This window comes from Salvia hispanica, chromosome 3 (assembly GCF_029641045.1).
Source record: "Salvia hispanica isolate PSC_SH4W2 chromosome 3, Shi_PSC_v1, whole genome shotgun sequence".
NCBI lineage: Eukaryota > Viridiplantae > Streptophyta > Magnoliopsida > Lamiales > Lamiaceae > Salvia > Salvia hispanica.
In genome coordinates this window covers 21754410-21781727 of record NC_142694.1, presented here as the reverse complement: position 1 = coordinate 21781727, position 27318 = coordinate 21754410, and the positions used below count along the sequence as shown (strand labels likewise).

General features: G+C 35.9%; 4 protein-coding genes and 3 non-coding genes across 16 annotated transcripts; 1 reads left to right on the top strand and 6 right to left on the bottom strand.

Annotated features, from left to right (window-relative positions):
* On the bottom strand, positions 1–1917 carry LOC125212223 (8-hydroxyquercetin 8-O-methyltransferase-like). Its single transcript, XM_048112324.2, has 2 exons — positions 1087–1917; positions 1–489 (listed from the first exon to the last, which is right to left on the bottom strand). The coding sequence occupies exons 1-2, from the start codon at positions 1867–1869 to the stop codon at positions 187–189; spliced, it is 1086 nt and encodes a 361-aa protein (XP_047968281.1). The 5' UTR covers positions 1870–1917; the 3' UTR covers positions 1–186.
* An 803-nt stretch (positions 1918–2720) lies between these two features.
* Positions 2721–10289, bottom strand: LOC125216161 (uncharacterized). 3 transcript variants are annotated; one of them, XM_048117798.2, is made up of 19 exons: positions 9911–10289; positions 8699–8773; positions 8018–8168; positions 7865–7933; positions 7575–7747; positions 7255–7392; positions 6854–6979; positions 6203–6301; positions 5878–5998; positions 5660–5723; positions 5427–5481; positions 5222–5346; positions 4978–5051; positions 4462–4511; positions 4130–4216; positions 3955–4005; positions 3792–3875; positions 3334–3384; positions 2721–3185 (listed from the first exon to the last, which is right to left on the bottom strand). In XM_048117798.2, the coding sequence occupies exons 1-19, from the start codon at positions 10238–10240 to the stop codon at positions 3102–3104; spliced, it is 2007 nt and encodes a 668-aa protein (XP_047973755.1). In that variant the 5' UTR covers positions 10241–10289; the 3' UTR covers positions 2721–3101. The 3 variants fall into 3 exon arrangements, with proteins under 3 accessions (XP_047973755.1, XP_047973757.1, XP_047973756.1); XM_048117800.2 differs by lacking the exon at positions 9911–10289 and adding an exon at positions 9546–9871; XM_048117799.2 differs by lacking the exon at positions 9911–10289 and adding an exon at positions 9077–9112.
* LOC125217259 (small nucleolar RNA snoR113) lies at positions 9059–9156 on the bottom strand. The gene has a single exon (XR_007175676.1). It is a non-coding gene; the product is annotated as a small nucleolar RNA snoR113 (small nucleolar RNA).
* On the bottom strand, positions 9347–9441 carry LOC125217257 (small nucleolar RNA snoR113). Its single transcript, XR_007175674.1, has one exon. It is a non-coding gene; the product is annotated as a small nucleolar RNA snoR113 (small nucleolar RNA).
* On the bottom strand, positions 9624–9718 carry LOC125217256 (small nucleolar RNA snoR113). Its single transcript, XR_007175673.1, has one exon. It is a non-coding gene; the product is annotated as a small nucleolar RNA snoR113 (small nucleolar RNA).
* A 2356-nt stretch (positions 10290–12645) lies between the features above and the next one.
* On the top strand, positions 12646–15485 carry LOC125213552 (acyl-UDP-N-acetylglucosamine O-acyltransferase). The gene is made up of 4 exons (XM_048114162.2): positions 12646–14467; positions 14585–14830; positions 14986–15105; positions 15241–15485. The coding sequence occupies exons 1-4, from the start codon at positions 13370–13372 to the stop codon at positions 15289–15291; spliced, it is 1515 nt and encodes a 504-aa protein (XP_047970119.1). The 5' UTR covers positions 12646–13369; the 3' UTR covers positions 15292–15485.
* A 7389-nt stretch (positions 15486–22874) lies between these two features.
* On the bottom strand, positions 22875–27266 carry LOC125208995 (G-type lectin S-receptor-like serine/threonine-protein kinase At1g11300). Of its 8 annotated transcripts, none has more exons than XM_048108560.1 (8): positions 27122–27266; positions 24705–25907; positions 24506–24613; positions 24246–24397; positions 23946–24156; positions 23613–23850; positions 23382–23526; positions 22875–23303 (listed from the first exon to the last, which is right to left on the bottom strand). In XM_048108560.1, exons 1-8 carry the CDS (start codon positions 27264–27266, stop codon positions 23007–23009), a joined length of 2499 nt encoding a protein of 832 aa, XP_047964517.1. In that variant the 3' UTR covers positions 22875–23006. The 8 variants fall into 8 exon arrangements, with proteins under 8 accessions (XP_047964517.1, XP_047964519.1, XP_047964518.1 ...); XM_048108562.1 differs by having other exon boundaries at positions 22875–23203; XM_048108561.1 differs by having other exon boundaries at positions 24506–24610.
* Between the last annotated feature and the right edge of the window lie 52 nt (positions 27267–27318).

Genomic DNA, 27318 nt, shown 5'->3' with positions numbered 1-27318 from the left:
AATACAAAATTAATAACATTTCTTAATAATATTATACTGAAATATAAAAGTTAAACAAACATGATTAAGTAACACAGTGACTAGAAATACATTTGATAGACTCACACAACAATTCTTTATAATTTATTGCATGTCTCATCATATCCTATAGATGAAACGTTATTACACACAATTAGACAATGAACATTAAGGATAAACCTCAATCACAGACCTTAATCCAAAGGGAGTGATATTATATTTTGTGAAGCCAGAAGCATAGAATATGTTGGCCCATTCTTTCATGGTTCTTTCTTTCCCAGTAACCAGAGCCATCATTTGAACATCAAAAAGGAGCTTAGTTTCTGTAGCTTCATTGTCTTCTCTATCTTCACCCACAACCATGTCCACAATAATCACCTTCTTCCCATTGTTGAGGCTTGGAGCTATGGCTTCCTTGCAGTTCTTCAGTATTGTAACACATTCTTCATCCGTCCAGTCGTGCAATATCCACTATATTAAATAAAGTATGAGAAAGAATAATATAGAAAAATAAAGAGAGAATAAAGTAAGGAGAGAGTAGTGTTATTTTTGCAAAAATTGAAACTGATCACTTGTACTGTGGATAAACATAAGCGAAATATAAATCACTTGTAGTGAGACAAAATAAGTACATTATTTATATTCTCTTTTTCTTCATTTGGTAAGGACTTTTAAGAAATTGTTTGAATTTGTGAAGGGAAAAGGTTAGTAAAAGTTAGTAGAATATGGGATCTACATTTAAAAGTGAGAAAAAATGTAAATAGATCTTAAAATCATGGATGCCTCAGAATGGTAATATGGTTTTTTAAATGGTGGATGAAGAGACAATTAGAAATATGTGATAAACTTTCTGGGACGAATGGAGCACTTCTTTATATTCCCTCCGTCCCACAATATGTATCCCGCTTTGATTCGGCAAATGTTTTAAGAAATGTACTATTAAAAATGGTTAGAAAAAATTAACGGAACGTGGGACATAATTTTATATATCAATTTTATAATAAAATATGAGTTAGAATTAGTTGGTCAAATGTAGGGTCAATAAAGTAATTAAATGAGATCACATACCTTGAGAAAAACTGCATCTGCATGAGGAATAGAGTGAAACATGTCCCCACCAACAAAGCTCAACTTCTCAGACCCTTCCATGCCAGCTACAACATGTGGAAGATCAAAGACAACACATTTCAAGCCAGGGAAGGTTGCGGCCACGCCTCTCGCCACCATACCCGTGCCACCCGCGACATCCACCATCGTCTCCAGCCCCTCGAACACTTGCTTGTATTCTTGAACGAGTATACTACTCACAAGTCTTGCATCAGCCTCCATTGCCTTATTGATCATTTGATTGTAGCCTTGGTCAATCTCTGCATACTCCCAAACACTCTTCCCATTCTTGGTGTGAAATGGAGAGGGCTGATCGTCAACGAACCATTCACTCATGTGATGGAATGCATCGACGAAGAAGGCGTCTATCAGAGCCACTGGGTAAGCTGCCAGGCTCAAGGGATCATCCCTCACAAGGAGACGAGAAGCCCGTGTGAGACAATAAGCATCTTCTTCCTCTTGCTTGTTGTCAGACAAAATCTTGACCTTTTCGAAGAACTTGGAGTGGACTAGGATCCGGATTAGACGAAAGAGGCCATTGGATTTGGCCTTGTTGATGGATAGGGCATTGAGTAATTGGGAAAGCGTCATAGGCTTTCCGTGTTTGTGGATGGCATCGGGTATGCCTAATTGTATCGCGCATTTTAGGGACATCGAGTTTATGTAGTTGAATGTCTGGTTCCAAATATGAGCTTGAACGTCAAGGAGCTCTTGCGCAGATTCTACACCTTTGGGGAATGCCATTTTTTTTGGAATGGTGTTATTCTTTTCTTTTTTTTATGTTTGAAGTACTTATGTTTTCTTGCCCTACTTATAGGAGTGTAACAAGAAATAAGAAATATTATGTGATTGGTGCATGAGAGTAGAATATAGAACGTGGTTGAATTGGATGTTTCACATACATTATTAATTGTTATCTTAGATTTTGATAAGATTGTATCCATTTTTAGGTCGAATAGATCATGATTGCTTCATTGCTTCACCTTCAACTTGATCATATGATCCAGGAAACATGATTGGGATACATGTATTGCATGGTTCATGACTCATGAGTCAAGATAGTATTTGGCTTCATGAATCACGTGATTTACTAAAATTAAATTTCCAACTATTTGAAATATACAAGTGCATCTTTAGGCTTGTGTAGTTTCATGTAAGGTGGACATTTGAGATGTTTTTTTATTTAAATGTTAGTGTGAGCTAATTTTGAATATAGATTGTTACTTCAAGTTACGTCGCCCTACATTATTATGAAAAATATTTGCTAGATTTTAGAATAAAATATTTTTTATATTTGCAGTCATGCATTTAAAAATGTAAAAAAGAAAAAATATTTGGAGACCAAGGTGAATTCCAACCAATAATTTGCTAGAGCATAATTCTGGCATATATTTCAATATTTGTACGTTTCGTATATTTATAGATTTTTTTAAGCAGAAACGTTATATGCTATCACTTGTGAATTTTCGCACATGACATTCTAAAATGAAATACGAGTCACTTATGGTGGAATGGAAAGAGTATTAATATTCGAAAAACGAATCCAAATTACAAGGTCCTACAAATAGACTTGACCTTAATTGTTAAAATCAGAATCGTCAAAACTGTAGAACCATGACTAACATTTTAATTCAATCACTGATCAAAATCAAATTCTAAATGTCTAATAGATTGTTCTGAAATACAAACATAAAACTCAAGAATCCTAACAAATTCACTGTAGCAAATAGTAAAACTCGATCTCTATTTCGACAGTATACAAGCAAGGTAGGAGTTGCAATTCAATCTGTATATATCTTATTCCATATAAACCTCTTTGTGCACCAAATATAAATAATACTATGCGTTACACCTACGTGTTCTTACCTCAACTGCAGCTATGGTAAAACCAGACAACGGTAACGGTAGAAATGATGTATAACGCGCATAAAAGAATTAATAAAAACTCACATAATTGTACGTCTTAGGGAAGATAATCAATCCTTCGACCTTTTACTCATTGTTTTTCGTTTGTTGACGTCCAGATATCTCTTCCTTAACCGAATAGCATTTGGCGTAACCTGCATAGCCAATGCAAAATTTCCTCAAACAATATCATATTATGCAAAGAAAAACAAGTTTATAATTCTTCTTTATTTCAGATGAAGATGAAACGTGTACAAAATCGGAGTTCATCAGATGAAACTTGTGTACAAGAAGTGGACATACCTCAATGAGCTCATCAGATGCAACGTACCCTATTGCTTCCTCGAGAGACATCTGCATGAAAAGTGCAGCTTGTTATTTCTCTTTTAAACTGTTGAGTAACTTTCTACACTTATTGGAATTTCAAGCTTTCTCATACTATGCATTTTCAAAGTTCTGTGGAATTTCCGCAAAAAGGTAAACTGTCAACGGTTTTGCAGTGGTTAGTCTAAAGTATTGTAAAAATGAGAAGGCAACTATAGATCAATTGCTTCAAAAGCAACACGGGGGAGGGGCGTTGCAGATTCACTTATGTGTACCAGCAAAAAAGGTTTGTCTTCCAGAACCTAATAACAAAGGCTTTTTTTATGCTATTAAACTACAAATAAGTTCCTTTAGAACTTCCAGATAACCACTTTAGATCGAGAACAGAGCAAAAAAATTGAAAGAAAATAATAAATAAAAAGAATTAAAGTGCATACAAGGCGAGGTGGGGTTAGTTTCACATTCTCATCTTTGGATGCAGCACGAATATTATTTAGCTCCTTACTTCGCACTGGATTAACCTGTGATGAGCAATACTTGATATTAATCAACTGGAAATCACACTAACAATTTGCAATTAAATGATTAAGAAAAAATTACATCAAGATCAGTATCTCGTGAATGTTCACCAATAATCATGCCATCATAAGCCTGCAAGTGTATGAAATAAGAATTTGTGGCCCCAATAACACTGAGTTATGAAAATTGTCATGCTATCTTTATCTGCATATTTGTTGGTAAACGTATTAAGAAGTAGAAATAAAAAAACAAAAACCTCCATTCCGGGTTTGACAAAAAGTATTCCACGTGGTTCTAAGCTCATCAAAGCATAAGCCGTGATAGTCCCATATCCCATTGAAACCTGTTAAATCAAGTCAGTTGATTTGTTCAGGTGTATAAACAGAGCAAGTGAAATACAGACATAACAATTCAAATTATCTGATAAGAATGTCATGTGCCTAATAATGTAAAACCACTTTGTTTTCCGATAAACAATGTAGAGAAAAAAGTGAGCAGTAAAACTTAAAGAACCTAATTACAGTAACATTTTTCGGAAGTAAAATAAACATCCGGCTAATGAGTCACTGAAGGTGATATGAGACATACCAGAACTCCTTTTCTGACATTTCCGAGAGGACCTCTATATTTCTCATAGGCTGCCAGATAATACATACACAAGGAAAAAATTAAAGAAAGAAATATATACTCCCTCTGCCCCTCTACAAGCAATGGATTTCTTTTGGGCACAAAATTTAAGAAAATATTTATTGAGTTAAGTGGCCAGACAATAAAGTAGGGAGAGTAAATGGATTGCTTTTTGCTAAAAATGGAAATTGATCCCTTGTAGTGGGACAACCAAAAATGAAATATCAATCACTTGTAATGGAGACACAGGGAGTACAAATTTACTCTGGTCAAAAGTAAAGAAATCAAACACATATAAAGTATATGACAGAAAACTAAGTTTCCTTGCAAAACATAACTTGAAAATATAAAGTCGATAAAAACACAATGTTAGAGACTAAATGACATCTTTAGGGTCATCATAAACAACCAAAATCAATCAGCAAAACAGAGCAGAAAATGATCAAGACAGTGGTATCAGTTGCTCAGAGGGCGTACACAAGAATGCACGGTGCATGAATCCAGAGCCTCGTGTATCACTGTTGAAGACACTTCTATAACCAACTAAGCCCCTGGATGTAGAAAAATGCAACGAAATAAAAAAACTCATCCAGTAACATTAACTGTATCAGAAAATTCGTAAAGAAAATAAATTTAACAAGAAACCAGGAGCTGGCCTCAAAATGTATGGAAAAACATACTGAAAGAGAGAGAGGAGACATGATAAGAAATAATTAAGTACCTAGAAGGACAAGTCAGGCAAACTCTAGTCCTACCAACACTTCCAGGGACTGGACCCATGTCTGTAATCTCTCCCCGCCTGTGAGAAAGAGCTTCCATAACTAAACCTACATGTTCCTCATTCACCTGAATGAGCAATTACAAAGTCAATTACTGGAATTACTGAGAGTTTGGAGAAGCACGAATGTTTGTCCAATCGCTACCACCTCTACAGTAACTTCTTCAATTGGCTCCAGTTTTTGCCCTTTCTCAATTTTATACCTGATAATACAGAAAAAATAATTCAAATGCTATCAAAGTAAAATCATATATTGAAGCTTTCAGCATGAGTAGTAATTGATATGATAGATAAATAAAAAAAAAAGAGTTAAAATATCAATATGGTGAGTAACCAGATGGTGAATAAGGGACAGAGGAATAAGTACAAATGGAAACTCACATGACTTTGGGAGGTGATACAGACAACTCAAATTTTTCACGCCTCATGTTCTCAATCAAGATACCTGTTTGATAGCGGATAGGTTTAAGGTAAGCTTGAAAAACTAAAAGTGAACTGCAAATAGTCAGATGAGCAGAGCAGTAGTAATGAACTAATTCTAAAGTTTACATAGATATCAAACGTGAAATATACACTATACGCCTGACCAAAAAACTAACCCAGCTGAAGTTCTCCCCTCCCTTGAACTTCATAGGAGTCCGACAAACCAGGGAGCACATTTAGTGCAAGATTCCTTTCGGATTCAGCCATCAGACGGTCACCGATTTGTTTTCCGGTCAACTATAAATTTTACATGCAATAGAATAATGTCAGCATATCAAGGAATCTGGTAGTCATTTGAGGTGGAATGAAACCAAGACCAGAAAAGTCTACGAGGACAACATACCAAAAAAACAAGGGCATTCAAAAATCTATAACTACAAAATCGGATATTAAAGCCTATGAATATACAGCACAGAAAGTAGAGAGACAAGACGGCCTTACAAAAGTTCCATCTCGACCAGCCAATGGTGAATCATTTACGCCAAAAGTCATGGAAATGGTTGGGGGATCAAGATCAACAGTAGGTAGCGCAGTCATGACCTACAAAAACCTAGACTTCAATGACAAGCTCCACAAATAATGTTCAGGACCCACATGAACATGAGAAGATCTAACCATAAATTTAACTTCAAGTGACCAGTGATTTACTCAAGAAGCTCATGCTTGTCGATGAGAAGGAAAAAAGAAAACAAAAGTATCACCATTCTCCTGATTTCAAGCAGAACTAGAATATCTAGTCTAAAAATGGGCCACACACCCCCTTAAAAGGCCTCATAAGAGGGGAGGGTTATCCAAGAATATATAGAAGAGACAGGCTCGCTACCAAGTACCAAGTCGATGTGGGAGAAGGATTTCCAACACGCCCCACCCCATACGTGTGGGCAAGAATGCAAATCGGACTTCCATCCATGAAACAAAGTGATTCATCATTGACTTAGGCATACTTTGATACAATGTAGAAATGGGCCACTCAGGCACCCCCTTACAAGGCCTCATAAGAGGGGAGGGTTATCCAAGAATACCAAATCATGTTGGACAAGAATGGGGGTTTTCAACATGTAGTAGACGGCAAAAACATAAAAAGTCATGTACCCCAACATTTGCTATTGTGTGCCCAATCACTGGACTGGTTAACCCAGCCATTGACACAATATCACCAGCACCGGCACTATCAATTGAAACAATATTGGTTCCTTTCTTTTTCATCAGCTTCACAACCTACAAGAAAAGTTCGAAAACATTGTCAAATCAACATGCCACTTGAAGAAAAGAGCAAGCCACTTTCCCTATCGACAATTTCAAGACACTGACATGAACATAGAAGCCAGAGGCAGCAGAATATACATAGACTGGAATGTCTTAACTGATCATAACCAGATTGACTGACAAATACATCAAATAAAATGACATGAAAATGTGTCCAAAAAGGACTTATAGATACACAGGCAGCATAGAGAAAGAAAGTGGGGCACAATGCCATTCAATGGACAAACCTTCCCTTCTTCAGTTTTGGCAGTCCCAGAATCTGTACTATGAATTCCATGCACTCTATCACCAACTTGGAGTATTCCAGAATAAATACGGCCAGTTAGAATCCTGCCAACATAATTATCTTTTTCCATCATAGAGACCTGAAAGCATATAAGGTGCTTGCTTATACATGGTAGAAACTAGAAAACATTATGCACTGTCTTAATATCATCAATAAACAGTGATCAGTCATTCTGAAACACAGAATATATATGTGTATGCATGTGAATCCTACAAAGCATGCAAAAGACATTTAGTAAACTTGCAATATCTCAACACTGACCAGCATCTGAAAAGGTGCATCGAGTGTAGTAGTTGGCGGGCGAACGTGTCTTATGATTGCATCAAGCAACTCAGACATATTCCTAGCATCCTCAGGAGGATTCTTTGTATAAGTGGATGAGGCCCATCCTTCCTTTGCCGAAGCATAAAGAACCGGAAATTCTAATTGTTCCTCTGAGGAAAAGGTATCCATGTCAAATGCCACCAATTAAAATATGCATGTGAAGTACATCAAAGCTTTAAGGACTAGCATCTACCAAATAGAACTTATATTACACAAGTAATACACACCTGAGGCACCAAGATTATCAAAAAGGTCGAACACCAGGCTCTCGACCTCACTGCACCTTTCTTCAGTAACTACGCATACAATGTAACATGCATTCATGTAAACCTAGAAGCATATGACATTAAATCAAGCATCACTATTATTTGAAACTGTACCTGAAGGCCGGTCTACTTTGTTTAGAAGAAGCAGAGGTCGTATACCATATTTCAATGCCTTTGCAAGGACAAACTTTGTTTGTGCTAAGGGACCTTCACCAGCATCAACAACTAAAACTGCTCCCTCCACCATGCCCATGACCCGCTCAACCTTTCAAAAGAAAAGAGAGAACTCTTAATGCAAATAAAAAGGACTTCAAAAGCTGCAGATTGAGCATTGGAAATTTCAGAAGTTTAGGCTTAATTTGCAATCTGTAAATAGCACAGTTGAAAGAGTCCTCCAAGAGAAATTAACAATAGGAAGCTAAACCTCCATTGCTGAAAACTAGATATATAAACTGATCAAAGAAACAATTTAGCAAGTGAAGGATTATAGATATGCTCAATTATTTATTTATCAATAGATCTTTTCAAGTGTTAAAAATCTTGTGCATACAACTTCAAAAATTTGGAATCTTCTACAATGGTCTCAACAATGATTCTCAATACCTTATATTCCATATTTTTATGAGTATAAGTCCATGATCAGCTGCTTCTTCAAACATAATATTTATTAAAAAAAGACAAGAAACACAAACAGTTATTGTTTACTTGATAGAGGTATAATGGTATATATAATTAGGGCTCAAAGTAAGGCCCAATGGTCAGTGACTAAAACATTTCTTTAAATGTTTGACTTACTTCACCACCAAAATCTGCATGTCCAGGTGTGTCGACCATGTTCAGCTCATTCTCTTTCCACGAAATAGATGTTACCTTCAAGTTATAATTGAGAAACAGTTACTAAAGCATTTGAGATATACCTAATTTATTTTATGAACGCGACTCACCCACTATTAAACAACATATCAACTGCTAGAAAAATGTAACAGAAATCCATTGCATCTTAGAAAACATAGTCAAGCGAATATCACAATCAAAACAGAAAAGACCAGTTCTTTCTTTTTTGCCATTTCTTTCTCTTTTTTCCCCACCCTGTTGACCAAATTTATCATTCTCCACTGACACAGTAATTCATACAAGATCTAGCATCATGTACCATTGGCTCAGAAATAATACCTCAGACATAGTTTCATCAACCTACTACCAACTAGTAAAAAGTAGCAGCTGTGAGTCCGGCCTTTTTTTCATCACTGCCGAAGGAAATCTCATTCATGTATCAAAAGCAACATATCAACTGCTAGACAAATGTAATAGACATTCATAAACATCTTAGAAAACGTAGTAAAGCGAATATCACATAACAGAAAAGGACCACTTTTTCCTTTCTTCACATTATTCTCCACTAACACAGTATATAGTTCATACAAGATCTAGCATCATGCACCATTGGCTCAGAAATAATACCTCAGACACGGTTTCATCACTCTACTACCAACTAAAAAGTAGCAGCCGTGAGTCCGGCCTTTTTTTCATCACTGCCAAATCTCATTCATGTATCAAAAGCAACATATCAACTGCTAGACAAATGTGATAGACAGCCACTAACATTTTAGAAAACGTAGTATAATGAATGTCACAATTATACCAGAAAAAGGCCACTTCAACTTTTTCCCACCCTGTTGACCAAATGGACTATTCTCCACTGATCTAGCATCATGTACCATTGGCTCAGAAGTAATACCTCAGACACAGTTTCATCAATCTACTACCAACCAAACAGTAGCAGCCGTGAGTCCGGCCTTTTTTTCATCACTGCCAAAGGAAATCTCTCATTTATGTATCACTCGCTTTTTTCCAACATCAATTTACTTAAATCCTAGATCTCATATCTGCCCATCCTACCATAACAACCATCAAATCTCCTTGTATCTCAACGGCGTAATTACAGGCAAATAACACCCGATCCGGAAACAACAATACAATATTCACTATTCAGAAAATAATAGGGACCTTGGAGGAGATAGTGATGCCACGCTCGCGCTCGAGGCTAATCGAATCGAGAGCTCGCTCGTGAGGGATATCAGCGCCACACTGGCGGAGGAGTCGATCCATGAGCGTGGTCTTCCCGTGGTCGACGTGAGCTATTACGGCGACATTGCGGAGGCGGCTGGGGTCAACAACGGTGACGGGCGACGGAGATGTGTCGGCGGCGGTGGAGGAGGAGAATGGCCTTGTGAAGGCCGAAGCGCGTGAGAAGAGATAGGGCTTCCGGTAATTGGAGGAAGATAATGATTTTCTGGCGGCGGCGGAGCAGAGAGAGCGGATTAGAGGACCAGCCATTGCTTCTGCTTCTGCTTCTGCTGAGATTCCACTGTATTTGTAGGGTTTAACGGTTTTTTATTCGATTCAGGGTTTAAGGGATTTTTCATTTTTACCTTTATTTATTCTTTTAAAAGAAATGACAAAAAAAATGTATGATGTATTTTAGTTTTAGGAAATCTAGTAGTACTACTCTTTTTTTAACACAACTACTAATTAGCAATTATTCACAGTAAAAATACATGATCATTGTTGTGATTTATTTTTTTCGAAAGCCAGCCACGTCTTATTTCTAATTTTCAGCTTTCATTCTTAATCTTCTTGTGTAAATTATTTTAACGATGAGTTGGGCCAAGTATATAAAGTGAGTTGAATTGTGAAATGGGGCGCAAATTAATTAAGAGTAGTCATAAAGAGTAGAACTTTTGGAATTTAATTATGACAAATTCTCGAATTAGATTAATTAAGAGTAGTGATAATCATACATAATTAGATATTTTAGTCTTTAGATATTTCATGTATAAAACCGGGTCATAATTTTTAATTACTTTTAAATCAACTGCATAATACATATTCATACTTTGAGAATAGATATGCCATAAACGTGTGAGGATTTAATGCAAAGAATATCGCAGAGATATGCAGTACTATGTTTTTTAAAGGTTTTGACAATGGGAGCTTTCTTTATCTCTTAATTTTTCATTCCTAGTTTTTTTGCATATAAAACTTATTCCCACACTTTTTATTTCGTTTTTGTCAACATAATCAAATGATAACTATGTTGTGCGAGCAAACTAGATGTCAAAATTTGAACCAAAGAGAACCTGTCCCAACTGTTTGACGGAAAGACTATATGAAAGATGATTTAATTAGAAAATTGAAAATTTTAGTGCTCCGGCAAAATATCAAAATTTAATCTTAGTTACTTCATTCTTCATCGGTATCTTAGTAATACAAAATATGATAGACGAAAGTCGCATTAATAATACAAGTATATTTCCTCGAAAAACACAAAAATGTTCAATATACTTTCTCAAATATGGTTTAGATGCAAGATTTCAGATTTATAAAAAGAAAAACAGAAGAAAAGACGAGAGAAATATAATTATGTATATATGCCGGAGTCATCAGTAGTAGCGTGTAACCAATATCGTGAACTCTATGTTACTTTTATAAATGAAGAAATGAATAATCACGTAATCAATATGAAGCAAGAAGTACTTATATTAGCATGATCCATTCATTGTTGTATTACACTATATTGTCATGTGACAACTATGTGATAAATGAATTTCCTCTCTTAAACTGAAGGATGAGTTTAGTATACAATCACCTAAAAGTTGAATTACAAATTATTAATTGATAGTTAATTAACTAAATATCACACTTTTATTTTTAGTTTATTTTTAGTTTGTTCCACATGAAATGCTATATTTGATTTTTTAGAATTTTTTCCCCTCTCATCTAAATGTAAATCTACTATGGAACCAAATAATAGTTGTAAGTTTTATGTCTCACATAAGTGACATATGATGGAATCCCAAATAGAATTAGATTTTTTATAGTACTTACATAAACTTGATATAAGACACATTTTTCAATAATTAATTAATTTAGCAAAAAATACATAGGGTTGTTATTGTCATTAATTAGGCATTTATTATGTTGTTCACTAACAAAATTGAAATCAAATAAGGATTTGTGATCAATTATTAGCCGATTATCGAATTGATATAATTGAGCTTAGTAGTTAATAAAAAAGAAATGTCCTAATTAAACGATCACTTTGATAGAAAGGACATTATTGTTTTTTTTAATTAGGGATTATCCCATCTCGGCCAATAAATACAAGTGTGGTTATCCTATCAAAACACAGTACATTACAGGGAACACATAAACGAGGGAAGAGAAAGAAACAAATCCTTGAAGTAAGTTGCGCTACTACACTGTACGAGTAAGTCTTCTCCTTTTTCTCCAATCGCTTTTACTATGGATCGTTAAGATAAGTTTTCAATCCATTATATTCATAATTAATTACGTGAAATACATCATGTTCAAAGATCTTGTACTATTTATATTCAATTACGTATTCTTGAAAGTTGAATATATGAAGTCAAGATAAATAATTTCCAATGATAGCAATTTTAAAAAGGAAATTATCTCCTTGATCTTTATGTGGTTCTAAACGTCATTTTGCCTCCGGATTCCCTAAATTCGAATCTTCCATCCACGCAGGAAAATCAACTACTGATTGCCCCACACTAATTAAGTCAACTACAGCCCTTGACCAGCAGCAACACACGTGATTCTTGAATCGAACGAACAAGATTATCTCACTTGCGCTACTTCGGTACACTGCGATACACAGGATAGCTACCTGGAAATATAGTTAGGGCACATGTTTTAATCAAAAAGAAATCTGTTTTCATTTCAATTTCGCTCTCCCTCCAGACTCTTCTTCTCTCGTCGTTCTTCCCTCTCCAGAAAAAATCAACTCGGATAAACTCAAAATTAGCCACTGTATGCGTCTCTAATCGCGATATTTTGTGCTGAATTTCCCCATCACTCGGTCGTTTTCGTGCTGCTGTTTTCGCTCCCTTTTGGAGGAAATGGAAATGATCGCTGTGGAGGAATCGAGTATTCTGATGGTTTGTTGTTATGCTATTGGAGGAGGAATGGTCGCCGGCAAACGAATAGCTAGACGGTTTGTTAAAACTTTTATAATACCTACGGTGCATCGAAGTTGTAAATTCATGCCTTTCTAATCTCCAAGTTAGGGTTTCGTTATCTTTCTGTTTTTTAGTGTGATTGGAGCTTAAGCTTGGATTATTGTCGAATAATCGTGGTGAATTTTGTTCTTCAACCGTATTGCTTTTGAGATTTGGGGGAAAATAATTTCTGGATTTTGCAAGTTCTCTATCTCAATTGAAGTAGCGGTTTGAAGAAGTTGTTTGAAATTCCTTCTGTTATTTGCAAGTTTCTATCTGGTATATGATGCTTCAATCGTGAACTTTCATTCTGGGCAAAGTGTATGGCTGGAGTTTGAGTTGGGTGTTTTTCTGTGCATTGTGGTGACAGTTAGGATTTAGGTTTTCACTAGATTAGCTTCAAGGTAGCATACTTTTTTAGACTATTTTTGATTGGGGGAAGATGGAGTTAGGTTTTCCTAAAACAAGCATTGGTAATTTGAAAGAGCAGTTGTTGAGGAAAACTCTTCGAAATGTTCGAGCACAGGGGCATCCATATGTCGAGCTTAGGGAAGAGGGGAAGAAGTTAATCTTTTTCTGTACTATGTGTCTTGCACCTTGCTATGGAGAATCAAGCTTGTTTGATCACCTGAAGGGCCATTTTCACACTGAAAGACTAGCCACTGCACAGGTTACGCTGCTCAAACCAAATCCATGGCCATTCAGTGATGGTGTGTTTTTCTTCCATGATGATGTGGAGGAGAAAAGTAAAGTTTTACCTGCTGGCCAAAACAAGTTGCTAGATACACACAACGCTGTTGCAGACAGCCTTGCGATTGTTAAATATAGTGGAAATGTAGCAGTTGCTAGCACAGAGAGTTCACTGGAGAGTGAGGATAATGCTGATTGTAATGAAAGTCGGCGGCTGCTAGTTATTCCAGGTGTTCTGCAAAAAGATGAGGTTTCTGATTTGGTAGTGAGGCATATTGGAGATGGAAAAATTGGTGCCAGGTTTAGTCTGAAGGATGGGGTTTCCAGGGAAATTCGCAGAATATGGTGTGAATGGCTAGGGAATGCGGAGTCCACCACTGAGGATGTTGATGGGACTCATGAGCATGACTTTGCTATTGTTACCTTTTCTTACAACTATAACTTGGGACGAAAGGGGTTACTCGAAGGTTTCAGATATTTGCTTCCATCCAGTCCTCATTCAGAAGCTGAGGATAGTGGCTCTTCCAAAGGCAAGAGGACGAAGTCATTTTCTGATTCTGAGGATATAACTGGGGCCTTAAGAAATCAAGATGACTCTTCTGGGGAAGAGTCTCAATCTTCAAACAGTTTAAAGTCAAAAGTGCTGTTCTCTGGAAATGATGATCAGGTGGTGCATTCTCGCATTATTTCGAGCAAGACTATGAGGAAACAATTAAGAATCCAACACCGTATTGCCTCTGAGAGGACTTGTGATATATGCCAACAGAAGATGCTTCCGAACAAAGATGTTGCTGCTTTGTTAAATAGGAAGACTGGAAAGCTTGTATGCAGTAGTAGAAATCTTACTGGGGTTGGACATCATCTGAACTTCTCTTTTCCAATAATTAGCTTGCCGACATTACAGTGTCCTTTTCCATTTTTCTAATATCTGACATTTCTCTTGTCTAATGTTTCCATTTGTTTACAGGCATTCCATCTATTTCATGTATCATGTCTCATTCACTGGATACTGCTCTTTGAGGTGGTTTTTGCTAAGCAGTCAGATGAAGCCAAAGTAAAACCGAGATCCAGGAAAAGGGCTAAAGGAAAGAATGGGCAGAAGCTTGAGATGCACGACAAGCGAATTTGCTCAACATTCTGCTCTGAATGCCAGGGCACTGGTATAATAATTGATGGGGATGACCGCGAGAAACCAACTGTCCCACTTTCTGAGGTTCTTTATTATCTAGAACTTTCTTTTTTGTATCTGAACTTTCACCACTTATATTACTTCTTCAAATTATCTGCATTCTTTTTGGCGAGATTCTTTTTGGCAAGATTCTTTTTCTTTTCTATTGCTAATTGTTTCTTATGTTCTTTTGATTCTAGATATTCCATTATAAGATCAAACTTTGTGATGCTCGCAAAGCTTGGATAAAAAGTCCTGAAATACTGGATAACTGCTCATTGGGCTTTTACTTCCCTCAGCAATCTGATGAAATATATGAGGTGAAGGTCTTGTGTTTTTACAATACAGCCAATTTTAAGCCTTCAAGATATGTTGGTTTTGGTTATTGCAATTTCATCTATCCACAAAACATGGCATTGACGCTAACAAGTATGATTTGATTACCTTTATGTCAGGAAACTGTAGCACCACTAAAATTGCTACGCTTCTATCGAGCTGATGAATAGATAGATTTCACTGAACGTCTTCATCTACTGGCAATAAAGGTTTGGTTTAGTCGGCAGTTTTTAGTTAAACAACTTAGGCTCTTATGTACGTTGCATTTGCTTACATCTGTTCTTCACTTACATCTGTTCTTCACTTCTTTCTTTGTAAATGTATTGCAATCTTTTGTGAAGATTTACTATGAAGTTATTCCTAAGATCACTGTTTAATTGTGTGATGTGGTAGGTTTATGCAGAATTCTATTTTTCTATCTATATTACCAATGTTTTAACCAGTTACACTGATAATATATAAATTGTATAATTAAATGTATACATTATAAAAAAAACACTTCTCATTCTTTGCTGGTTCCACTTATCTTACGATGCGTATGATGTTCTTTATTGTCTGCCTAGCCTTTTCTATTCTTCTTATCATTTCTTCTATATTTTTTTTACGTACATTTCTCTATCAGAGGTTGAAATCACTTTTAATGGGTAAATACATTGTCATCTTGAGGTTTGTTGTTTGCTTTGGTTAATCATTAATAGGAAATAAAATTAAGTAATAAAGTAGCTCAATATTAGACAGTCTAATCTGTGGAAACCCAATATTATTTAATCTCCACTCTAATTAATCAAAAAGATTTCCCATAAAATTATAGTACTCCATCCCCGTCCCAGCTAATGATCGACGACCTCCTTGCGCGTGACCGTGGAGAGCTACAATGGTTGATCGCAGCTCAACCCCCGTGCATAATCCCTCCTTAGGACGTCTCCATATAGTTGGCTCCCGCACGGGATAGTAGAGTCAAAAACTGAGGCAGCTTGTCCAAACACCTGATTTTCCCAAAACACGCCCGAAAAAGAAAAAGGGGTCTTCTTAACCGGGACATAGGTAGTATTAATTAAACAATTAAACTTAGTTATTTAAACATTTAAAATTAGAAAATAGTTTACTTGCAACAAATAATTAAAAAAGTGATTAAAAATATCTTTTATTTCCGTTTTCCCCACCTGAAATTATATTATGAGATTGCGAACCAATTGACGAAGACGAAGAACCTGATAAAATATCATCAGCGCCAGAGCCGAGATCTGATTTAAGGACGACAATAATGTGTATACTCTTTGTATTTTTCTTGTTTGTGTGTTAAAGTAATGCAACAAAATGTACATAGGCTTCGACATTGATGAAATAAAACATCATTTTGTACCATTAATCAATTATTTGAGTGACAGTAGTATTTTGATGAGATTTCAAACTCTCTCTTCAAAGTATTTCTTGATGACATCACACGATTTCTTCTATTTTGCCATAATATATTTAATCTGTCTCTTTAAAACTTAAATTCATTTTGCACTCTTCAATGCACTCTTCAATGTTTTTGGTTGTTTTATGGGTTGGTTTTGATGCAATTTAAATATATATGAAAATAGTTTTTGTTATTTTGGCTAAAAGTTATGCATACAACAACCCAATTGTTTATTTGCTACGCCTTAACTACCCAATTATATCTGCATTAATTTAAACGTATTTTGAACTATAATGCCGGCCAATTGTTGAATCGAGTAAAGTGCGTGAATCTATACTATCTAGTACCAGTTTATTGAAATTACTTTAATACCCTTTTTGAAGGAAAAATATGAGATGAGAGTGTGTAATTGTTTTTTTTTTCTTTTACACCATTTTTTGGTAGTATCTGACTGTAGCATCTCAAAAATAATTGGACGAAAAATGGTCCAATCAAATGCAAACTTCTTGGAGAAGGCTTAACACATTTAAATAGATGCACTAGAATTTGCATTTTGTGGACTGATTTTCTGATTTTGTAATTGCAGGATAGCAGGTATGGTTCTACAACAGCTCCGACGGCTAGCGGGTGAGGCGACAAGAGAGAGATGCCGGAGATGAAGAAGAAACGGCGGCAATGCTACTATCCAGCGAGGGATAAAGATAAAAAGTTTTGAACACCAAATGACCAAATATAAGTTTTAAATTAGAACTCTTGAAAACAAGAAATAAAATGAACTAAAAAATATATAAACTGGGCGACGCTGGCGTGAAGTTAGACACACGGGTGACAGCGGTGAGTCCAGCCGCTTAATGCAGTGGCGACAGTGACGTGAGAGAGGCGTGAGATAAAAAAACGAGAAGAAGAAAGGGAGATGAAGGAGAAAAACGGACGAGCGAGCGGCGGTGGGCAACAGATGCGAGATGAGAAAAGGAGAGGGTGGCGGTGGGCGGCTGCTGGCTGAGAGAGCCGCCGGAGCTTACCACAGCTAGGCTGGAAAGTTCGGCGGGCGTGAAACGGGGAGGAATAACTGACGAGGTGGGCGACGAAGTGAGCGCCGGCGAACGATGAAGAAGCCACCGTGTCTGGCAGCGCCGATAGGGAGAGAAAGAGAGAGAAATGGGCGCTACTCTCCTTTAGGGTTTAGAAAATTTATGTAATGCAGTATATTATTTGGGCTTTAGTTGGGCTTTTAGAGTTTGAAAAATATGGAGTACAAAGAGCATCCGCAGCGGTGCTCGTCCGTGCCGTTGGAGCTCGTCCGTCCGTGCCAGCGGCACGGCGCTGCTCTTAGCTAAGAGCACGTCCGTACCGCTGAGCAGCCATACGTGGCACGTCCTGATTGGCCAACGGCATAGCCGTTGGCAAATTCGTTTTTTTTTTTTTAAAAAAAATTCATAAATATTTCAAAATAATACAAAAAAAAAAAAAAAAAATTGGATTCCCAAAAAATGGAGCCGTTTATGGACGTTTTTTTAATCCCAAAATCATCTATAAATACACACATTCATCATCCACTTTTCACATCAAATTATCTCTCATTCATACTTTTTCATACTAAATCATCTACATCTTCCTCTCTCACCCAAACTCTCTCTAAAAAATTCAAAAATGGATTTCACCAATCTCATTGCGGAAGCGGAGCGCGAAGAAGAACAAGAATATTATGAACAATATTGTGCCGCCTATGAAGCCTATGTCGCCGCCAATACCCCTGCCCCTCCTCCTCCTCAACCAACTAGAGCAAAACGTCGCTACATCCCTCGTGATCGAGAGGGAGCCCATGAAAGGCTCGTTGCCGACTATTTTTCCGACCAGCCGCGGTATCCAGAAGATTACTTTCGGCACCGTTTTCGCATGTCAAAACGGTTGTTTATGCGTATTGTCAACACATTGTCCACCCGCGTTGAATACTTTCAAGAAGGTGCAGACGCAACCGGTCGGTAAAGTCTCACGGCGTTGCAAAAGTGTACTTGTGCCATCCGACAACTTGCTACTGGGCAAACGGCTGACCTCTTCGACGAATATTTGCATGTCGGTAGTCAACTGGAATCATATGCCTCAAGAATTTTTGCGACGGCGTTCGTTCTGCTTTCGGCGAGGAATTCCTTCGGGCACCCACCACCGACGATTGTCAACGGTTGCTTCGTCTTCACGAAACAGTCCACGGTTTTCTCGGTATGCTAGGCATCATTGACTGCATGCATTGGAAGTGGAAGAATTGTCCGACTGCTTGGAGGGGGCAACACTTAAGCGGCCACAAAGGTGGCGGCCCAACACTTATCCTTGAAGCGGTCGCTGACTACCGCCTATGGATTTGCCATGCATATTTCGGTGTTGCCGAATCCAACAACGACTTGAACGTGTTATATTCTTCACCACTCTTCGATGATGTTTTGAATGGTGTAGCACCGGCGATCGACTTCACCGTCAACAGAAATGCATACCACATGGGTTACTATCTCGCCGATGCTATCTACCCAAGGTGGTCGACTTTCGTGAAGTCGTTCAGCAATCCACAAGAGCAAAGACGGATTCTTTTTGCGCAGCGTCAAGAGTCTGCTCGGAAAGACGTCGAAAGAGCTTTTGGTGTCCTTCAAGGCCGATTCAACATTGTGAAGTCCCCTTCTTGGCCTTGGTAAGTTAAGAATGTCGCGGACATCATGTACACGTGTATTATCTTGCACAACATGATTATAACTGACGAAGGACCGATGGCGGCTAACTTATACAACGAGGATGAAGCCGGAAGCTCAACCGCGAGGTCTCCCCCACGCCGAGGTGTGCATACGATGGTGAACGAGAGGATCGAAAGAAGACACACAATGCGCGATACAAGAGCCCACACTGAGCTACAAAAAGATCTAATCAATCACATTTGGGCGAAATTCGGCAACGAGTAGTGCGTCTTTTTAATTTTATTGATTTTAATTGTGTAATTTTTAATTTTTAGGATTTTAATTGTGTAATTTTTAATTTTTAGGATTTTAATTATGTAATTTTTAATTATTTTGTAATTTGTAATAGTATTTCGGGTATTTTTAATGCATTTTAATATTGTGGAAATGTTTTTATTTAAATTGAATAATAGAATGGTGGGATCCTTGAGCTTGTCCTTAGCTAAGAGCACGAATGTGGGTGTTGTGCTCTTAGCTAAGGACAAGGAGTAAAAGTGGGTCCGGGCCCACTTCCGTGCTCTTAGCTAAGAGTACGGATGGGGATGCTCTAATATATGTATACCATGTAGGTTTTAATTCGGATATTTAACGTATTAATTTATAGTTTAAATTATAAATGTATAATTTTATACTATTTGATATATAGACTTCTTGATTATGATTGTTTTCTTGGTATAGTATTATTCTTATGATACAATAATACTCCATTTTAATACTTTTTTTTTATACAAGAATATTTAGTTATGAGTTAAGAAATTAAATAATGGTAGTTTCAAGTGGATATGCTTGCATGTTGGATTAATTGAGTCTTCTAATATAAACTACTATGTATATTGTGGGTTATAAAAGCGATAAACTAAAAAAGTAAAAAAAATAAAAGGAAATAAGATGATGGATTACAATTCACACTTTGATGTAACTAACTTCGTTCCCCCGATACTTATTACGCAATCAAACAATATCACGTAATACACATTTATTGGAAGGAACAAAATACATAGTAAATTAATATTTTTATGCAATTTAAAAAATATTATGCGTTAATACTTTATGAAGTACTAAAATTGAATAATCCATAAGTAAATCAAGAATAATGCTAACATGTTATAAAGTGCTTACAAAAAGTGATTATTTAATCAATATAATCTTTTACAAATATTCTTAAATCATGATCCTTTTATTTTAAAAATATAAAGAAAGAATTGCACAGTTAGCTTTCAACATTGGTTCTCCTTTGATTTCTTGTTGTTATTTACTATCTATGTCCCTGAAAATTTGATACAGTTTACTATTTTGGTTCGTCCCTGAAAATTTGATACACTTCACTTTTATCATTTTTGGTAGTGGACCCCATATTCCACTAATTCATTCCTACTCACATTTTATTATAAAACTAATACTTTAAAAGTATGACCCACATCCCACCAACTTTTTCAACTCACTTTCCATTACATTTCTTAAAACCCGTGTCGGGTCAAAGTGTAGCAAATTTTGGGGGACGGAGGTAGTATCTTTTTAGTTATTGTATTTTTCTTAAAAATATATTTATTTGGTGAATACGAATTCTTTTGGTTTAAATGTAGTGTTTATGAATGGAGATGCTATTAACTGTTAAAATGAAATCCTATACATAACCTTTGTCGCCTTCTCTTTGTTAAGTTGGAGCACATTAGTATCATTTTTCCGGTGTTACGGTTTTGAGAAAAATAAAAATGCGCAAATTAATAAATGAACTGTACATAACTTTTTACACCTTCTCTTTGTTAAGTTTTTTAAGAACAATGTATAGGATTACACTTTTTACGGAGATTCATAATTATTTATGTTAAAATTGTGATTTATTATAAAATTTCCAATTATATTGTGAACTATATCTCCATTTAATAGTTAGTTTCTTAAAAAGCTACAAATCTAAAGTGTTTGCATTAAAATGATACTACTAAATAAATTTTGGTATCAAAATTAATAAGCTTCATCAATGTTTTAACTATGGTATTTATGTCTACTTTACCTTTATAAAAATAATTTAAGTACTTTTATTTTACAATTTAATGCATAATTAGTAAAGTATGAGATATATATACAAAGAATTTTTTTAAAAAGTATTGTTAATGGATAATTAGTCTCACCTGATTAGAGAGAAAAAAGTTTCTAAAATTAAAAAGTTCATTATCAAACAAAGAACAATATTGCATAACATTAATTGTTGTTGTGTACAATAATATATACAATTTTATATATAATATATTAGTTTAATTGAATATGTTGAAATTACTTATAAATATATATTTATATTCCAGATATATAATTTATAAATATATTTATATTTAAATTACTAGAGGTACACATAGTTACAATTGAGTTGATTTTGATTTATTCTACTACTAGATAAGATAATTTTGTTTATAACTTTGAGTTCTATTTTTTTTTTATAATTTTCAAATTTTATTATGTAATATTGAATTTAATTTTGATGAAAATAAATTTATTAATTGTGATTTTTTTTATTCGTTTTTATCATGTCTACTAAATTCTAAAAAAATACTATGTTTTTAGTTATAAACAATTACTCCCTCTGTCAGCAAATAAGAGTCCCGTTTTTTCATTTTAGTCCATCCACAAATAGGAGTTTCGGTTCACTTTTACCATAAATGGTAATGGGGTCTCACATTCCACCAACTCATTCACTCGCATTTCATTCAAAACTAATATATACAAGTAACACCCATGTTCCACTAAATTTTTTTCACTCACTTTTCTTAATATTTCTTAAAACCCGAGCCGCAAAGGAAAGAGACTTCTAATGGCGGACGGAGGGAGTATGTTGCAATTTCAAAACTTATGAACTACTGCTTTGTTATTGTTTTTCTTATGTTTTGTTTGCATTTATGAATACTTATGTTTTGTTAATCGAAACTGGTGAACTATTTATTCGTTCAAATAGTTTACTTTTATTATTTCTTTTATTTTATACTACTACACTCATATCAAATATTAAAATAGTATACAATCATCTGCTAAAATATGAAATGTTTCATTGAGAGTGAGTTGAGAGAAGTACAAATATCTTTTTATTGTTGTTTATAATTATTTTAATTGTTTATAATATTACGAATACTTATTTTAATTAGTTCTATATGTAAATATATTTCATACTTTTACTCTATATTCTTTATTTTAAGTTAATATATCTTTATTATTTAAATTTTTTTTATTCTGTGCATAGCACATGTGTTAACACTTGTTTGACTTAATGGTACAATTGTTAATTCTAAGGCCAAAGGTCTCGGGTTCTAGCATATCACGACAAAATTGATATACACTGAGAATAAAAATTACATGCTTTTTGAAATTAATAAACAAGGAAATCAATTTCCGACGTAGTAAAATTGAACTAACATGAGTTCGATTACGCAGGAGAAGGTGTGACAGTGCTAATCTTCTACTTTCGTCGTACCCTAAACTGATGCCTCGTCCGTCGCCACTGCATCCACTGTAATATGATGTCTCCATATACTCGTTGTTAAAATGCATTTGACTGCCAATTTTAAATGACACCATCATATTTGTGGACCGATTCATTTTATTTGGGACGAAAAGATAATCATCATTCTAGCATATGTTTGGGACCAAATTTGAACTGTACTCTTAATTTCTTAATTTACTACTCCCGGATCAGTTAATTGCCTGGAGATTGAAGGCAACAACAATATACATAAGAGGCAAACAATTGTATCAAATAAACATACAGAATCAATCAGGTCTTTTACCTTCCTTCAACTATAGAAATAGAAACATTATTTACAGAACATTTAGTAGAGGACCCTGTGGATTGAGAACCATGCATCCCGTGAAACGCTGGCTGCTTTGGTCGAGGAAGCTCCAAGATCTCACTGCTAAGCATCGACAACACTGTAGACATGTTAGGCCTGTCTGCTGCCGTTTCTTGCACACACAATAAACCTACATTTGCGTATCGAACAATATCATCTTCCGTTCCACTATCAAAGATGTCTACATCCATCAAATTCACTATCTTGCCTTCATTCCACAATTTCCATGTCTGTTTCATATCCACAACATTACAAAAACTAATTATGAAAGAATATTAAGTAACTCCAGAACAAAGTAAGTAACTTACATAAGCTGTAAGAGAGAGTTGTTGATCATCAAAACTGGAGTTTCTCTTTCCACTCACAATCTCTAATAGTAGGACACCAAAGCTATACACATCCGATTTTTCAGAGAAAATTCCACGTAATGCATATTCCGGGGGCATGTAGCCACTGCAACCATGAATCCATGATCAGAATGGTATAAATCTGTGTCTAAAAATATATTGCTTGAATGAGGCGATCAAATAAGTTCTCACAATGTCCCAACAACCCTTGTTGTGTTGGCTTGGTCATCCTTTCCACCAAAAATCCTTGCCATACCAAAGTCGGAAATTTTGGGGATAAACGCCTCATCCAACAAGATATTACTTGCCTTGAGATCTCTGTGAATGATCTTTAACCTTGAATCCCGATGTAGGTAAAGCAGGCCTCGACAAATCCCCTCAATAATAACTTTGCGTGTTTTCCAACTAAGAAGCTTATGCATATGTGAACCTGAGATATGTTATCCAAACTATCACCGAACAAAGAACAAATTAATTAAATTTTATTAAGACGAAGTAACACTTGAGCATCACAGACATACATACCAAAGAGATAGGCATCCAAGCTTCCATTGGGCATATATTCATAAACAAGCATTTTTTCTTCGGACTCGACACAACAACCGAGAAGTCTAACAAGATTGCGGTGTTGAAGCCTTGAAATCACCTCAACCTCATTCATGAACTCCTCCACCCCTTGGTTAGAGGATCTTGCTAGTCTTTTGACAGCAATTTCTACCCCATTCGGTAATCTCCCCTGAGAACCAGCTACGGAATCACATTTCTTGATATAGAGTACCAAAACTGGTAATAAGTAAGTAAATCTTGAAAAAGAAGAAGAAATACTTTGTAAACTAGACCAAAGCCACCTTGTCCAAGCTTCTTCGCACGGTTAAAATTTTCGGTTGCATTTGAGAGTATCATAAATCTAAATGTAGACAACTCCTCAAGTTTAACACCATGCTCATCATGTTTGAGTGTGCTTTCTTCAGAATATCCTGCAGCATTTTGAATAAAGTGTGTATGTGTGTAAAATAGAGATTTGTTAAAGAGGACGTAAAGTAAAACACGTGTCCACTGAGAATTGGGTTGAATGAACATATTACCTCTGTAACACAAATATTTCAACAAAAAGTATACGCATATGGTAACAAGTATAAACCCCAAAACGACTGCTGTCACAATAATTGCTTTGTGGTATTGCTTCTTTTCTGCTGAGAATCACAGGAGACAAATGTATTAACTTATTAAACAATAAGACATGTACATAATCGTATGCATGGAAAACAGACAGAGATGGGTTACCTATTTCTGAATGTGTCAACCGAATGTGCAAGCCATCACCGCCATAAGCCAACTTCTGAGTATCTGTTAAGTTCTGAGTCCATTGCAGACATCCGATTCCAGGAGGATATGCATAAGCTATACATGAACAATTAATCAAGCACACATCCCTGCATTCTTCTTCTGATAAACCAGAAAATATAAAATGATCCGGCAACTTCATTCCCTCCACCTTTAGAAACTCATCTTGTTTACCAACAAAATTATTCTGTTCACATTGGAGTCGAGTTTTCCTCGAGCATCCACTCGTCCAGTTTCCCGCATCCCACTCATCTTTGCTTCTGGGCTCAAAGCCCCGAAGACAGGAACATATTGGCCTGTCTTGAGCATCACAGCTTCCGAAAGGTCCACACTTACCATACATATCACACTCGTTACTTGTTGATGACCATGTTACGTCCCATCGTTTATTGTCATCAGACCACACCTTCTGCTCTAAACTCCCTGAAGAGTTCAATAAAACGTATAGCAACACAGATGAATTTGAAAGTATTAGTGTTTGATACAGAGTTCCAGGAGTATCACTGAAAACCTTCACGCCGTAACGATATTGTGAGCTCATGGACGGAACCCCAGTATATTTCTGACCATTCCACGGACCAGTACGCCAGTAGGGGCTACCATTCTTGCGAACAAACGACTGAGGTACGTCCAAAGGCTCTAGGGTTACGGTGAAACTTCCAGGTGCTGGATCATCAGGACTTGTCCACGATGTCAACATATTCTTCTCATCCGTTATCAAATCTGTAACAATTTTCATCTTCTCTAACCAGGAATCGGAAGCATGCTGGAAGCTCTCCCAAACATATGCACCGTTGGAGTTATCTTGCAGAACCAGATTCCCTGTATCCAAGAGCACAGCACTAGAGTTCGTAACAGAAGATGAAATATTTGTCGACCACATAATCTCCTTTCGACCATCCAAGATCACGAGATTGCCATCTGATGATATCTGAAATGTTCCAGATAAATCACTGAGAGGCTTATTTCTATTAGCCACCCATACAACAGTCATCACCGGGACATTGTACATGATACCGAGGTAACGTCGGCTGCTATTTGACGGGCTGTAAAAACATAACTTGAATCTATTTCCATTGGAGATCAAAGCTTCAGTTTCCCTGAGAGATTCATTAGCTCTTATGGTGTCAATGGCTGCAGAAACTATAAGGAAACAAGACAATATGAGCAAAAGGAGTTGAAGAACATAATATGACAAGTTTTTGTGGTGGCTGAACCCCATGAATTAAGTTTTTTTGGCCCTATCCTGAATCTTGGAGTCAGATATTATGAGGTGATGAATTGGACAGTTCTTTGATGCATACATGTGTTTTTAGTCAATCACAAAAAATTCAAGGAATGTCTTCTGTTGAAATGCCAATATATATAATACAGATGTCAGAATGTATATATTATATGTTATAGGAAATTGCCAAGACATTAAACATGCTAACAGCATAACAATGACATGTATCTGGTGAGGTGAAAAAACTCAATTTGTATCTCTCTCCATTAGAAATCAAAACTTTAGAATCCCTCTTCAGCCCTTATGGTGTCCATGGATGCAGCAAATATAGAACAACAAGATAATACTAATAATAAGAGTTAATTTGCTTATTATTTGAAGATTTTAAACCACATGAATCAGTATCCTTTGTTCTTTGCTAGAACTAACCTGATACTATTCTGCATTTCAGATATTTGGAGGTCAAACATTTGACAATTTTCATTTTTAATAGAATTAGACTTTTCTTGATGTATATGACTCACACATAAATATTCAGCGCTTGCTTACTTATTTTAGTGGTGAAGTACCCTCCAATTGGTCTTTATATTCTTCTAGACCAAATAACATATAATATTATACTCATCTCATGTCTAGAAGCAAAACTCAACAACATATTCAAACCTAACAATCGACATTTCTGACTAATCCAATTCTGCTCCATCGGATCAATATATCCGTAGAATGTAGATTGATACATTTAAATTTGGAGGCATTGAAACTACCCATTTCATTTTGTAAAAAGTAAAATTACATCTAAAGCTTCCAAATTAATATAAATTCCATCTAAAATAATTACCAAAACTATTCATCAGTCTAAACTCAACTCCAGAAAACAATAATATGATACAAACATACAACATTGATCAGTTTGAACTTATTTCCATTGGAAGCCAGAGTTGGTAAGAGATTCATTAGCCTTTATTTGGAGCACAAATATAAATATATACAATGAATTCTCAAGTTATGTTTGGCCAGAAGCTCAATTTTACTTCTCTCGCCAGAAATAGAGTCACTCATTTAACCCTACTCACCAATAATCAAATGCATTGTAAAATCAATTACAAATAATGATTGTAAAACCGGTACTTACCTCCAAACTTTAAACTTCTCGCATTCCCGATAAATGCCTGGTTTGCATCTTGCCGGAAATATACGTGAATAGCAATCAAGTTGAGCAATACGACGATAAAAGACACAACATCCATGATTAATCGGTGGTAGCTGGTTCTACTCATGACAATAGCCTACCTTCAACATCGTTTAGATTTTATTTTTGGATAATCTATT